The sequence below is a fragment of the Phacochoerus africanus genome, chromosome 4 (assembly GCF_016906955.1).
Source record: "Phacochoerus africanus isolate WHEZ1 chromosome 4, ROS_Pafr_v1, whole genome shotgun sequence".
Lineage (NCBI taxonomy): Eukaryota > Metazoa > Chordata > Mammalia > Artiodactyla > Suidae > Phacochoerus > Phacochoerus africanus.
In genome coordinates this window covers 28,270,113-28,285,509 of record NC_062547.1, presented here as the reverse complement: position 1 = coordinate 28,285,509, position 15,397 = coordinate 28,270,113, and the positions used below count along the sequence as shown (strand labels likewise).

Sequence of the window (15,397 nt, the reverse complement as noted above, 5' to 3'; positions counted from 1 at the left end):
TGATGCACCTGTGCACCTGGCCTCGTCCACCCCCCAGGCTGCAGTGCGCTCGGCGCCATCGGCTCCCAGCCTCTCCCCGCCCTCTGGCCCCTGTGTGCCCGGATCCCCCAACTCTCAGCCGTTTCTGTGTTTGCCCTGGAAGGCATGTGGCAGGCGTCCTTCCACAGAGTGGGTTCGCTTTGATCCTCACCGACCTGGCGCCCTGGAGGGGAGCTGGTATTCAGAGCTGGGGAAGCCGAGGCCAGGCAGGGAGGCAGGACCCCTCCCCAGAGCAGGTGCCACACGACGCAGTTCTCCCTTGATGACAGTTCTAAATGTCTAGCTGGTTACCCTCAGTGGCCTGACTCTTGACTCCCCATCTGGCCAGGCCTCCGCGTGGAGCCGGATCCCTGCTTCCTCCTGGATTTGCTCCCTTGGAAAGAAAGTGCAGAGCAGGGACAGGGATCTGGCCCGGGGTCACCTCGCTGACCAGCAGACCAGCCCAGACACCTCTGGGTTCTTGGGGGCAGAGGGCCCGGCGACACCACAGAGGTGGGAGTGGGGGGCTGCCTTTAGTTCCTCTGAGGTCTAAGTTTTACAAGCTCTACCATCATGCTGGAGACGGGGAGGGTTCTTCCCAGTTGGAAAAAGAAAAATTATTCTCCCTGGTTGGCTGGGAAAAAACGGCTCTAGCAAGGAGCTGGCAAGTGTGTAAGAAAATACGGTTCCAACTGCTACAGTTGGGCTGTTAGGATTGGCCCCCGGGCTGGAAGAGGCACCAGAGCGGCTCGGGGAAGGAGCCCAGCCTCGCAGGGAGAGGCCCCCCTGCCCAGCCTCAGCCAGGAGACACGGATCCCTCCCCCAGAGGAGCCGGGGGGGTGGCTCCCATAGGCCCCACCCAGCCCCTGCCGGAGCTCGCATGGCCAGCTTACAGTGACACGTGTGTCCATGGGTCCTTCCACCCCAGGTGGTGTGAGCCTCAGGCCCAGACCTGCTTCCTCCGCCACCCCTGACACTGGGCGCAGCACCAGCAGGACAGCCCTGGACGATCAGGGCCTAGGCCCAGGCTTGCGGGGGGTGGGTGCATCAGCTCTCCCAGGTTCTTGGCTAAGGGACGGTCCCCAGGGCAGCGAGAAGGGGGCCCAGGGCTGTGAGCTGGGAGACAGGACAGCTGGCAGCTCCCTTTCCTGGCCTGGAAAGTAGCCTCCTGCTGCATTTTGGGAGCTGGTTCCAGCCAGGCCCAGCCATCTGTGGCACGGAGATCTCCCTGGGGTCACCTGAATGCATATAAGTCCACAGATATCAGGGAGAATTGCTCCCGTGGGGCCTTGCGGAGGGAGCTGGGCTGCCGGCAGACAGAGGATTCATCTCCCACAGCCGGCAGGCAGCCGAGGGGCCCCAGGGAGGACCAGCTGCAGGGGCAGCCAGGCTTCCTTCTGCCCAGAGTGGACCACAAGGAACGTGACCACAGGGAGGCCACTGATATTGCAGGGACAGGGACAAGGGTCACGCAGCACATCAGAACGGCAGGGCAATTCCCCCAAAGGCCTGGGTTTAGTCAGCAGTGACCCTGGCAGGTGCCTCGACCTGTGCCACCTAATGCAATAGCCACTGGCTGCATGTGGCTTTTGAGCATTTGGAACTTGGCTGCTCTGAATTAATACGTGTAAAAGAATGTAAAACATTTTGTTCATTTTTTTTATATCTACCACATGGTCAAATGATAATTTTGGCTACATTAGGATAAATAAATTAAAATTAACTTTATCTGTTTCTTTTTACTTCTCCCTGTGGCTATTAGGAAATTTTAAATTACCTGGGTGGCCTGCATTATCTTTCTATTGGACGGCACTGCTTAGACCTCCTGGGGGCCCCGTTTTCTGCTGTAGAAAATAAATAACGACCTCCACCCCGCTCTGCAGTGTGAACAAGATGCTCGGGGGCTGCCCTGAGACTTTCAGGTTTTGTTAGGGAGCCCTGGTACTGAACCGATGGCTTCATGCTCCCCCCCGTGATGGCACAGCTCTGTCCCCAGAGAACCCATGGCAAGGCCAGTGGCTAACACTTCCCAGGCCCACGTGCACCCTGACCATAGACCTGCTGGCCCCGTCTACCTTCTCGAGCACGCTGAGAAGTCCTCAAGGGCGGCCAGCCTGACCTGGCATGGCTGTCCTCCCCTGCTGAGTGAATGCCGCCTTCATGGCCGTGGTCACCCGTGTCCCACATGTGCCCTCACCTCCCACTCCCGCCCAACCCCTGCTGCCCTTCTCAGACCCGCCTCTTGTGTCTGATTGTGACCCCACCTCATGCTCCAGCTCTCCTGGACTTCGGGCTTCCCAGCCAAGCGAGTTTCTAGAGCTTGGAGTTCGGATCAAGGGATGGGAACAGGGGAAGGGGAGGGACCCTCCGCCAGACCCTGGCCTTCGCTCCCACCCCCTCGTTGGTCACCGAGTCCCATCTACTCTCCCCTCACCCACCTCCTTCCATCCCGCTGCCACTACCTTGTTGCCAATATCACTCAGCTGGATTTCTCAACAGCCTCCTGAGAGTCCCCTGGCTGCAGTCCTGGCCCCTCCAATCTCTTCCTCACCCTCCAGAGTGAGCTATGTAAATGCAAACTTGACCGCTCCACATATCCTAAGAGTGAATCCTGGCGCTATCACCTCCCAGCTGTGTGACCTTGGACAAGTTACTGAACTTCTCTGTGCCTGTGACTCCTCATCTACCAAGAGGGGATAATACTACACCTGCGCCTCCTAGGACTGTGCTGTGAAGCTTAACTGATGAACAGAAGCAAAGCACTCAGTACCGAGCCTGGCTAAGTGTCAGTGATGATGCTGACTTTTTAGTAGTTTCCAACTGCCTTGGGTTAAAGGTCAGGCCCTTCACACTATGGCTCCTTAGGACAGCTTCAGCCTCGTTTCTGGATGTCCTTCGAAATCACTGCCACGCCAGGGGGCGAGTTTCCTGAACAGGTCACGGTCTCTGGCTTCTGGGCCTTGCGTGCACTGCCCCCTCCTCCCGGAGCTTTCCTCGTCCTCCGGGCAACTTCCTCCTCTCAGCCCTGGGTCAGAGGCCCCTTCTGCCCTCCCAGTGCCTTGGCCCACACCGACCGCACTCATCCACAGTCCTGTCTCCGGGAGCGCAGGCTCCCTGACCTGTTTACTGCTGTCTCCGCAGAACCCGAAAGTGACTAAATGCCAAGAGAGAGCTAGAAAGAACGTGAAGGAGGGACTTAAACCCTTCTAGGCGGTGGCTCCTTGGAGTTCCCGTCATGGTGCAGTGGAAACAAATCTGACCAGGAACCATGAGGTTGCGGGTTTGCTCCCTGGCCTCACTTGGTGGGTTAAGGATCCGGCGTTGCTGTGAGCTGTGGTGTAGGTTGCAGACACAGCTCGGATCCTACATGGCTGTGCCTGTGTGTAGGCTGGCAGCTGTAGCTCCAATTCGACCCCTAGCCTGGGAACCTCCATGTGCCCGGGGTGCAGCCCTCAAAAGTAAATAATAATAATAAAAATAGATGGTGGCTCCTCGTGCATCTGTGAGACTCTCTCTCCCATAAAGTCACAGGTCTGTCCGGCGCAAGGCCAGGTCCTGGACCCACACACCAGCTGCCTTTTGTCCTCAGTCTCAGCTCCTAAGGGGCTCACCCTTGCAGCCTGGAGACCATTTTCCAGAAAGAGCTCTCGGGCGGGGCTCAGCTTAGATCCCAGCCGTCTCCTCAAGACCTCGCCCACCACCCCTGGAGGCTGGCCTGCAGGGTTTCCATTACACAACCTCTGACGTTCTCTGTAGCTTAGACATTGAAAGCCCTGACCTTGATCTTCTCCAACCAGGATGGGCTCACCATGGCCTTTTCTGCTTGGCAGGGACGGCTGGGGTCTGACGTGCAGGAGAAGAGACACTGCCTGCACCAGTGCGTGCGCGCATCTCCCTCCGCCCAGGGGGTCGTGTTAACATGTGGGGGCGTCTGGGACAGGGCCTGATGCTCTGCATTTCCAACAGGCGCTCAGGCCAAGTCTGTGCTCTGGGAGCTCGCACTGAGCAAGGGCTCGCACACTGCATGTGAGGTGTGTGCCTGTCCTCGCACATCCGTCAGTCTGTCCAGACCCCTCGCCCGGTGGTGAGAGCTCAGGGCCCATGAGAAAAGGCTCTGAAGCTACAAACCCTCAACAGAGTGGCTGCCTTTGCCCGGGAAAAACTCAGGTGCCCAACGCGACCACTGATTCTGGCAAAAACACAGACGGCTTTGGGGATGGAGTGGAGATTATGACGGACTCACAGCCACCACCACCCAGATGGACAAGCCCGGGCGGGGCTCCTGGGGGAGGGGCATCCTTCAAGAAGCTTGAGCAGCAGGGCCCACACACCTGAAAGATGTGGTACTTCATGTCGCTGATCTCAATGGTCTTGCTGCTGTCGCCATCTTGTTCTGATTTGTTGGTCATCAGCGTCTTGAACCTGGAGCAAAGGAGATGAGAGAAGGTGGGTCTTGAACCCGTGGCAATGGCGCCATCCATCCCCTGAAAGTAATAAGCGGGAGGCAGGGACATTTTAGAAACTACTGCTGTGCTCTCAACACAATCCTCGGTGGGTGATGTTTGACATTGTCCTGGGCTGACGGCTGGGCTGAGCCCTGTTCCGACCATACAGGCAAACTGACCTTCCTGATAGAACATTCGTGTTTTCTGGCAATCAAAAGCACTAACCTGACCAGAAAGAAGACAGCCTGCAAGCTCCACCTGGAGAACCCTGGGACCCAGGTCAATGGTTCCCTCTGTCAATCGGCCTTGGGCGCATTACGTAGCAGGTGGGGGCTCAGCTGCTCTGTGACCACCCTCTCTGGTCCAGCCTGTCCATCACCGCGTCTCTAAAGGAAGCTGCCCCGCCTCCCCCAGGGGCCGAGACCGTCCTTACACAGGGCGGCCTACCTGTTAGACGCCGTCACCAGCAGGACTTTATGTGCATAAAACAGCTTTCCCTCCACGAGGAAGGTCACATCCGACATCTCCTTGTTGTTCAAAAAGTGAGGATCTGCCAGGTGGGAAGGAGGAGAGGATGACGGAGGAGCCCGCCTGGCGCGGAGCAGGTGGGGGCAGGGGGCGGCAGTTCTTCAGGGTGTGATGGGGGATGTGGGGCGGGGGGTGAAGGGCAGAGAAACCATGGCCAGCCTGTGGCGCTTGGAAGAGGAAGGAAGACAAAGACGAGAGGGAGGTCCCGACAGGGCGGGCAGCCGGGTGGGCAGGCCTCACCTAGCCTGGCGGGCAGGGTCTTCCGGAGCTCGGGGATGCTGGGGATGGGGCTGCTGCCGTAGCAGTGCGTGAAGATGGTGGCCAGCTGCTGGATGACGGAGTCGTTCTGTGGGGGGGACAGGCAGGGAGGGGCCGTGAGCTCATCCGCCCCTGTGGCCGTCTGTTTGCCGCAGCCAATGTGGTGGCAGCAACTTCAAAAAGTCCAGGCCGGGCAGTTCCCATTGTGGCTCAGTGGTTAACGAGTCCAACTAGGAACCAGGAGGTTGCAGGTTCGATCCCTGGCCGTGCTCAGTGGGTTAAGAATCCAGCGTTGCCGTGAGCTGTGGTGTCGGTCTCGGACACAGCTCGGATCCTGCATTGCTGTGGCTGTGGCGTATAGGTCAGCAGCTGTAGCTCCGACTGGACCCCTAGCCTGGGAACCTCCATATGCCGCGGGTGCAGCCTTAAAAAGACAAAAAATAAAATAAAGTCCAGGCCAGGATCAGAGAAGCCGCTGCTTTTTGCTCCTCCTGGATCTGGCTCAGTGAGGGATGCCCGTTTCTTCGACACCGATTCCACATTGCTTTTTTGGCCAGGCTCCAGCCCGGGCAAACCCACGGCCTCCGCGCAGCCAGGCAGTGAGAGTCTGGGCGTCCACCTACGTGCCTGCGTCCCTCTGTGTGTGTGGGGTGTCTGTGTGTCTGCCTGTGTGCCCGTCCGTGTGCCTGTCCCGTGGTCCGTCTAGGCTGTGGGCTCTGGAACCTGGGATTCTCTGAGCTCGGGGCGGGGACCTGCCTGACGACACTCACCTTGCTGGTCTTGAGGATGTCGAACATGAGCTGCAAGCCCTCGGTCACCAGCTCCTCATTGTATTCCTCCTCCTTGATGGAGCTGAAATCCCGCAGGAGGCTCTGCACCACGGAATACCGGGACTGGGAGAAGGATGTCCTCAGAGACTCGATCCAGACGTGCAGCTTCCAGGGGACACCTGGGCCCAGGCAGGGGGAAGGTGAGGAGGGCAGTCATCCCCTGAGCCCACCCCACAACGACCCCCCCCCCTTTATTTCTGTTTTTCTTTGCTTTTGAAGGCCATACCCACAGCACATGGAAGTTCCCAGGCTAGGGGTTGAATCCGAGCTACAGTTGCCAGCCTACACCACAGCCACAACAACTCGGGATCCGAGCCGTGTCTGCGACCTATCCCACATCTCATGGCAACACAGGATCCTTAACCCACTGAGCGAGGCCAGGGATCAAACCTGCATCCTCATGGTTCCCAGTGGGGTTCGTTAACCACTGAGCCATGAAGGGAACTCCCAGTTTGAACTTATATTTGCCAGTGCCACAGCTCCTATTTGCAACCACCATGTATGTGGCCTACACCACAGACACAGCAACACAGGATCTGAGCCATGTCTGCGACCTACACCACAGCTCATGGCCACACCAAGCCTTAACCCACTGAGCGTGGCCAGGGATTGAACCCGTATCCGCATGGATACTAGTTGGGTTGGTAACCCGCTGAGCCAAGACAGGAACTCAACAGCGACCCCCATTCTGAAAGGCTCTCTTGTGATGGCACCCAATGTCTGCTGAGCAAGGAGCACCAGCCCCGCTGCCCCCGCCACCCATGCTGAGGGACCCACTTTTGTTCACCCTAACAGGCCTCCCTGGTTGATGAGAGGGGATTCTAGGTTCCCACCGGAGAAGGTGGAGGAATGGCTCCTGGCCAAGTGCAGGGAACCTGAACTCTGCAAAATCCACCGCTCAGCCTGGGGGGCTTCAAGTGACACATTAGCATCCACACTGACCGCACTGCTTTTTGGCCCTGGAATGACTTACCGAGGAGAACCCATTGTAATTATGAGGAGTGACCTGGAACACTTGGAGGATATACAGGGCACTTGAGGACATGGGGGCCCCTGTGGAGAAGCCCGAAATGCACCTGTCCTAGTGCAGAGGGCCTTTCCCAGTACCTGGCTCCCTGGTCTGTTCCTGAACACCCAGTGCTGGGTAATTATTATTTACCAGCTTCCTGGAATGTGTCAGTGGGGCCACAGAGCAATTTAAACTACTTAAACGGAGTTCCCGTCGTGGTGCAGCGGAAACGAATCTGACTAGGAACCATGAGGTTGCAGGTTCGATCCCTGTCCTCAGTCAGTGGGTTAAGGATCTGGTGTTGCCGTGAGCTGTGGTGTAGGTCACAGACGCAGCTCGGATCTGGCATTGCTGTGGCTGTGGTGTAGGCCAGCAGCAATAGCTCCAATTAGACCCCTAGCCTGGGAATCTCCATATGCTCTGGGGTGCAGCCCTAAAAAGACATAAAGACCAAAAAAAAAAAAAAAAAAAAAAGCTGCTTAAAGGTCACGACAAAAACCTGATAATTGGAGACATCACTTCATACCCCCCAGCCCCACTGAGTTCACAGAGAAGAAGGCGGAGGCTGGCTGCTGAAGAAGGCTGTCGGCCTCCCACTCCCCCTGCCCAGTGCTGGGTGTTCAGGTGCTGTGGCCCCGGGAGAGCAGCAATGCCGCCATCAGGCACTGGGTGCTCTTGGGGAGCTGGCACCCAGCCCTGTGCTGCACATGAGGACATCACACTCAGAGGAGGATCATTGGCACTGGAGAGCATGCACAACTGGGACGTCACCCAGGCCTGCCTGTCTGAGCAGCCTCCCGGGAGGAAAGGAGAGGGCTGCGGGCTTGCAGACCCATGGAGGGGAAGGGGTTGGCCGGGGACTGGAGGGCATCTCGTTGACCAGAAATGTAGACCCCTAGTGCGACAGACACTCCCAGAGCCCCACGTCCCAGGCTGTAACCAGGGCAGGGCATTGAGGACCTCAAGACATGTCCCTGCTGAGGACTGTCTGAAGCTCAGGGAGCCTCCCGTCCTGGTCGTCAGCCACCAGGCCCTGGGGGAACCAAGCCCCAGGATGCTCAGTAGCTCCGTGGCCTGCCCAGCTCTCTGGGCCTGAGGAGGGAGCAGCAGGACGTGTGTGCGCGTGCGTGGGCATGCATGCCACATGGCCTCACCCAGCGCCCGCAGCTCCATGGTGATGTCCACGTAGCCATGCTCCGCGCTGTAGTACATGGCCTCCTGCAGGGCCTTGGTGCGCGTCCGGCTCAGCCGCACGGGCCCCTCGCTGCCGCTGCCCTGGCTCGACGCATCACTTTCCTCCACGCCCTCGGCCAGAATCTCCTCCAGGGACAGCACGTCCGCCTTGGCCTGTTGTGGCTGTGTCAGGAGCTTCCTCAGGACGTTCCTGCGGGGAAAGGGACAAAGGAGGGTGATGCCCGAGCCCCCCACCAGGGGCAGGGACTGCCGAGCTGCCTTCCGGGGCATCTGTGGGCACAAAGGGTTCAGGGTCCTCCCCTCCCAGGCAGGCGGGGCCAGGGCTCCCAGGGACCCCACTCCCCGCCACTCGAGCAAGGCAGGGGAAGGTATGGGGGACCTCTCCCCTCTGCCATCCAGGGACTGCTGAGAAGTCATGGGCTTTGGGGCTAAGCAGGCTCTGCCATCCCGTGTGACCTCAGACAGGCTGTCCCACCTCTCTGAGCCCTGGCTGCTTTGTCCTCTGCAGAACAAGGTGTCAGCATCATCCTCTCTTGGTTAATGGGAAGCATCAAATGCAGAGTCAGATACGCAGCACCCCTAACAGCAGCTGACTTTACATACATAAAAGTGTCTGGGAATTCCTGCTGTGGCACAACAGGATTGGCAGCGTCTCTGTAGCACCAGGACACAGGTTCGATTCCCAGCCCAGCACAGTGGGTTAAAGAATCCAGCACCACGTAGGTTGCAACTTCGGCTCAGATCTGATCCCTGGCTGTGGAACTCCACATGTGTGTGTGTATAGCGGGTGGGGAGGCATGGCCCAAAAAAAGCCCCCAAACAACAAAATAAAAGTTCCTGAAACAAGGATGTGCTTATACTCATTCGTTCCTTTCCTCTCACTAATAAGAATGAAGTAAAGATGCATCTTGAACAACAGTCATTCATATGCATGGACGTGAGAACACTGGATGCTCCACGAAGCAGGTTCCCCGTGCACCGCTGCATTAACCTCACAAACCTCGCCATGACTACACCTCGTTCAAGGTCACGCTGAGCGGGATGCAGCCTCAGACCCAGGACTCTAAGCCTGAGCCTCGTTCTGTCCCATCCTGTGACCTGGGGCTCTGGGATGGCTATAGCATGGGCAGGAACCTCAGGTCACCTGGGTGCTGAGCCTCCTCCCAGCAGCCCTGCCCATTCCCGCAACCCCTCCGCACTCCCTGGTGTAGGCCAGGCTGTGCCGGGCGGGCACCCCCTCCGGGGACCTGGGCCACCCTGCTGTAGCTGTGTGAGCTCACCCCTGCTGTAGCTGTGTGAGCTCAGCCAGGTTCTAGAGCACTTAGTCTGGCGTGGGCCAGCCTGTGAAGATGAGTGACCACAGTGCCTGTTCTAAGGAGCCATGTTCCAGAGAGAGAGAGAAAAAAAAGCAGATGAGCAGATGGGCAACCTTCATGCGGGGTGAAGAGGCCGCAGTGGGGGAAAGAGGGCCCTGGGTTGGGTTGTGAGGCCTAGAGGCTGTGACCCGCAAGGTGGTGCCTGAGGGCAAGGCTGGCGGCGGTGTGAGTGTTGGGGCAAGGCGCAGAGGGTGTGGAGGAGGGGCACGCCAGGGAGGGCACCACGGTGAGAGCACAGTCCCGGTTTGAGATCGCGAAGTAGGTACCCCGCCTGCCCTCCCTGCCTCTACTGACCTCTGCCTCCCTCTGCCCCATGGCTCTAATCTCATCCCTGCCCCGCCACCCGCCCTGGGCAGGCCAAGCCCCCACAAAGCAAGGTCCGCCGTCTGTTCTTGGAGCAGGAGGTGATTTCTTGCAGCACCAGGAGTGACTTCACGGAGGAACCATATGCAGTGTGGACGGCCCTCGTGTTCTAGGTGGCTGCGGGCACTGGAGGAGCACCCAGGCCTGAGAAGGGATGGGGTCCCAACGCAGCCCTGGGCAGCTGCGCGTTGGAGAGTCTTACAGGGAAGTAGGAGGACCTGCCCTGGGCATCAGGAGCTCCAGGCTCCAGGCCAGGTCTGCCGGGAACTGGCTGTGGGACTTCTAAGCAACCCAGCACCGCCTCTCCAGGCTTCCAACCTCTGGGTCCCTGTGTTGGCTGTATCTTCTTTCTGGTTGGCTTGCCTGCAGCCACACCAACCCCCACCCCGGGAAGATCTCCAGGTCCAGCTCGTCTGCTCCCCATTGGGGAATTGAGGCTCCATGGGCTCAGTTGAGGCTCCAGCGCACATGGGGCAGGATCCCTGGGTAGGTACCTGTGGCCATGAGCGGCCGAGTGGCTGAAGCAGTTCATATCCTCGTGGAGGGAGGAGGCTATGCCGTTGGCCTCGAGCATGCTGAGGAGGGGGTCGGCGCCTCGGCTGAGCAGCAAGCTGACCAGCTCGTAGTTCCCTGAAAGACACAACAGACCAAGGATGCTTCCACCACACCGTCACCCTGCCCCTTCTTTTGGGCCTATCAGGGTACTGAGTATGGCAGAAGCTGACAATAGGGTGAGGGGAGCCCCCGGGGCCCAGAAGGAGGGGTCGCAAGGTTTGCCGCAGGGGTCTTCGTGTGCAGATCAGCCAGGCTGGGTGACCCTGAGGGGCGGGACAGGTCGGGGACCCTGACTGGGCAGGGTGGCAGTGCACCTACCAGCTGCAGAGGCGAGCTGCAGGGGCGTCTCGGCGAAGCTGTCCTCACCGCTGTTCACGGCCGAGCCCTCCACGTGGGCACCGGCGTCCAGCAGCAACTGCCAGGGCACAGGGAGGGCACTTCAGTAAGGCGGGGAGTGTATGGGGTGTGGGCGGGGGAGACTTGGGGGAGGGACATGTAGGGCCCTCCTGGCATGCAACCAAGACCCAGCTCACCTGGGAGGATGAGCAACTAAATCTTAAGAGCTCCAGGGTACCTTCACTAAGTGTCCACTCTTGTGGCCTTGGACCAAGCCCCTAAGCTGATGTGCGCTCTGAGCTATTTCTCTCTTTCAAACAGTTTCCTACCAAAAGGCCACGGCGATTTTCCTAAGAACCTACACAGATGAGCAGAAAAGAAAGCACCTCCTTCACTCAACGGGGCAAGAGTCAGGGGAGAGGAGACAGAGGTGTTAGAGTCAGAAAGAGCGGGGCAAGCGCCAGTGCTGGCCACCCACCAGTGGGTGGCCTGGGGCAAGTACCTCAAAGCTCTGAGGTCGGGCTTCTTCATCTGAAGAATGGGAAAGAGGCTGCCGTGCTGCATTGCTGGGTGTTATGTGATACGGTGATCAGCACTCCATGGGGCTCCATAACTAGAGGCTTGGGGGGTTCTTGTCATAGAGGTTTGGAGAGCCCCCCAAGGCCAGGAGGTGGGGGCTGGGGCAGAGCTTCCCTGTCTGGGGCACCAGGTGGCCTTTCCCCATTCAGGCAAGGGCAGGCCTTACGTGGGACAGACAGGGCAGGGTTAACAGATACCAGGCAGTTCCAGCCCAGCCGTCTTTGCCCTGGGGCAGGGGTGGTGTCTGGATTACAGAAGACCTGAGTTCCTGCTCACCTTTTCAGCAGCCTGCTCTAGAGGGAGCTGCCTTCTGACCTTCCCAGGTTTCTGGAGACCAGAGCCTCCTGAGAGCCCATGCTTGGCTGTACCTGCCCCTCACTTGGAGACGAGGTGCGAGGGGTCCAAGCTGACCTCTCAGCCTCCCCACAGTGTGGGAGACGCTCACTAGTCAGAGAGCGGTCATGGCACCACTGCCTGAGCCAGTGCACCAAGGTGGCAGAGGAAGAGGCCTGCTGGTCGGGGTGAAACTGGGTATCAGTCCAGGCAAGTGAAGGGCACAGCCCTGCAGGCCAGTGTGGGTTAGGGTAGGACTCACTCAGGGCCTCCCAGGGGACAGTCACCAAAAAGCAGGCAGGAATGTGGCAGCCAGCCTGCTGACCACCGCCATCTATAGAGTCCCTCCTATAGGCCAGGGCAGGGTGGACAGCAATGGCTTAGGCTGGACCTGACCCTTAGCCTCAGAAGACTGCAATCTAGCAGACGGCAAGCGTGTCATTTAAACTCCCAGGAAGGAGGGCTGGATCCCGTAGGCCTGTAGCCTGAGGGGTGACATGACTGGGAGCCAAGTGGCAGTGTCACTGTGTCCCGTCCACGGCTTCCACTTCTAGGCCTGAACCCCACCTCACACCAGCTACAGCTACTGGGCCAACATGGGCACGGTGTGGCTTGGCTTGACAGGTGAGTGTGCCAATCTGAGTCCTGTCTCAGGAACTGGGAAGCCGAGAGACGAAGCCTGCTAATGGCGAGGGAAGAAGCGGAAGGACAGCATGATACGGAGCTGCTAGACTCATGAGGGAGTAGAGAAAGCTAAGGGGGGAGTTCCCGTCATGGCGCAGAGGAAACGAAACTGACTAGGAACCATGAGGTTGTGGGTTCAATCCCTGGCCTTGCTCAGTGGGTTAAGGATCTGGCGTTGCCTTGAGCTATGGTGTAGTTTGCAGACGTGGCTCGGATCCTGAGTTGCTATGGCTGTGGCGTAGGCTGCAGCAACAGCTCCGATTAGACACTTAGCCTGGGACTCTCCATATGCTGCGGGTGTGGCCCTAAAAAGACAAAAAAAGAAAAAGCTAAGCGTAGGAAAGATGGTCAGAGGAGAGAAATGAAGCTTGTACAGAGTCCAAATTCCAGCACGCCCTGGGACTCACCCACAGATGCAAAGATGCCAGGCAGGCCTGGCACTGTTGGGCTTGTGTCCTGCTCCCTAAAATCCCACACATAGCCTCCCATGAAAGCCTACTCCTTGAGGAAAACCAGGTGGGTCTCTGCCCTGCTGACCAGGTGAGGCAGCCTTAACCAGCACCTCTGGCATCTGATTCCAGGCTGCTGCCCACACAGGTGAGGATGGGACTGCACGTGGGGCTCTGCTCATCTGGCAAGTTAAGGGCACACTGCACACCTGGCAGGAGCTCACCTGGACCACAGAGATGTGTCCGTGCAGCACAGCAAATGTCAGTGAGGTCCAGTGCCGGCTGTCAGGGTGGATGGAGGGGTACCTGGGAGAGTTACTTGGAACCTGAAAAAAATCCCACAAATGATCAGTGTTTCCGAGGTGAGTGACATTCCTGGGCACATGACACAGGCTCCTGAGCTAAGGGGAAACTCTGCGGGGACGGTGACTAGGAGTCAACTCAAGTGCTTTCTACATTTGACTGTCAATGTCTGCCTGGAGTACCATGTGGACGGGGCTCAAAAGGATGTTCAACTAGTGATGTCTGCCCTGGGCAGGGAGATGGCAGAGAGGAAACACTTTATGCCTCAGAGGGAGGTAGAGCTAGAGCCGGCGAGGTAGGGATGCCTGGGGATTAGGGTGGTAAAGGGGAAAGGTGCTAAAGTAACAGAATCATGGCCATTCTCTCAACTCCTTGCTGAGATCACCTCCTCTCTGACAGAAAGCCCAAAAAATCTTGAAGAAAAACCCTCTTTTGCTAACTGTGATCTCTGTGCATCTTATATTTCCCGTCCTCTGAGACACGTTTACCCGGTTGGTCCAAAACATCGTGCCTGGCATAGATTAAGACGACCTTGGGGTGTTCTCTTGCTGGGCTGGCAGCCCAGTGCAGCCCCCTGGGGCTTTCTCACCTGGATATCCAAGTTTGCTCCAGCATCAATCAACATCTGGACCATGGCTTCATCCCCAGCAGCACAGGCATACATCAGCGGTGTCATACCCTACGTGAACCAAAGGCAGATGCTAAACTGGAACAGAACTTGAGAACACAGCTTCCACAGGCATCTGCCCCAGAAACCACAGATCCAGATCTCCCGCTTTAACCATTTTGTGTCTTGTGCTGGACAAGACAGCCAGCCCCTCCTAGGCCCACTGGACATACGACACCTGAAGAATAAGTAAGGGACATTTCCATGAGCATTGCAGGTCACCAGAAGGGTGAAGGGCACAGACCCTGACTTGGTACAAAGGCTACCTCTGCTCTAAACTTTGTACAAATTACCTGTTCTCCTTCGTGCCTTGGTTTCTATTTATTTATTCATTCATTCATTCTTTTTATGGCTACACCTGTGACATGTGGAAGTTCCCAGGCTAGCGGCTGAAGTGCAGCTGCAGCCCTCAGCCTACGCCACAGGCACAGCAACGTGGGATCCAAGCCACATCTGCGCCTACATCATAGCGGAGGGCAACACTGGATCCTTAACACACTGAGCGAGGCCAGGGATTGAACCTGCATCCTCATGGATACTAGTTGGATTACTAATCGGCTGAGGCACAACAAATAACAACAGTATCTACCTCGTTGGGTTGTTGTAAAGAGTAAAAATTATCATGTATAGGCAACAACCTAAGTGTCCATCGACAGAGGAGTGGATAAAGATGATGTGGTACATATACACAATGGAATATTACCCCACTGTTAAAAGGAAAGAAAGAACAGCATTTGCAGTAACATGGATGGGCCTAGAAATTATCACGCTAAGTGAGGCTGGTCGGACAAGGAGACACCAACATCAAATGGGATCACTTACATACGCAAAATCTAAAAAAATGAACTTCTTTGCAGAATAGATACTGACTCACAGACTTTGAAAAACTTATGGTATCCAAATGAGACAGGTTGGGGGGTGGGGGGGATGCACTGAGGGTTTGGGATGGAAATGCTGTAAAATTGGGTTGCGATGATTGTTGTACACCTAATAAATGTAATAAAATTCATGAAGTAAAAAAAATAAAATCAAGCATGCCAAATCAAAAATAAATAACGTAGTATATCAATGTTATAAAAAACCCTAATTACCATGTATAAAGTGCTCAGCACAGAGGAGGCTTACCTTGATGGAGCTAACTAATGAGAGAAACACAACACCACCACGGCTACGTAGTTATACGTCTGCACCCATCCCAAGCCCCCGGTGGTAAATAACTGGGGAAGCATTTACACGCACGACCTCATTTAATTGTCATAGCATCCCTATTGGGGAGGTTGTTCGTATCCCCCTTTCACGGATGAGGAGCTGAGGGGATGAGCCTGCCCCACAGCCACACGAGAAGAGGACCAACTGAGACGGAACCCAGAGCTGCCTGAGCTTCGAAGCGCCCCCTGCTCCACACACTTCACTGTGAGGGGCGCCTCCCAGAGGGAGGAGCGGTGTGCGCCTTTACTGCTTGTGCTTTGA

General features: G+C 57.1%; 1 protein-coding gene across 1 annotated transcript in view; it reads right to left on the bottom strand.

The window, feature by feature from the left end:
• ABTB2 (ankyrin repeat and BTB domain containing 2) overlaps positions 1-15,397 on the bottom strand; it is a 202,579-nt gene that overhangs the window by 3,800 nt on the left and 183,382 nt on the right. The window contains exons 6-14 of the mRNA XM_047776024.1: positions 13,850-13,939; positions 13,182-13,283; positions 10,895-10,991; positions 10,516-10,651; positions 8,243-8,472; positions 6,020-6,198; positions 5,232-5,337; positions 4,911-5,013; positions 4,350-4,440 (exon numbers count right to left, since the gene is read on the bottom strand). Coding sequence (XP_047631980.1) covers positions 4,350-4,440; positions 4,911-5,013; positions 5,232-5,337; positions 6,020-6,198; positions 8,243-8,472; positions 10,516-10,651; positions 10,895-10,991; positions 13,182-13,283; positions 13,850-13,939 — 1,134 coding nt within the window. The remainder of the gene's footprint in view (positions 1-4,349; positions 4,441-4,910; positions 5,014-5,231; positions 5,338-6,019; positions 6,199-8,242; positions 8,473-10,515; positions 10,652-10,894; positions 10,992-13,181; positions 13,284-13,849; positions 13,940-15,397) is intronic.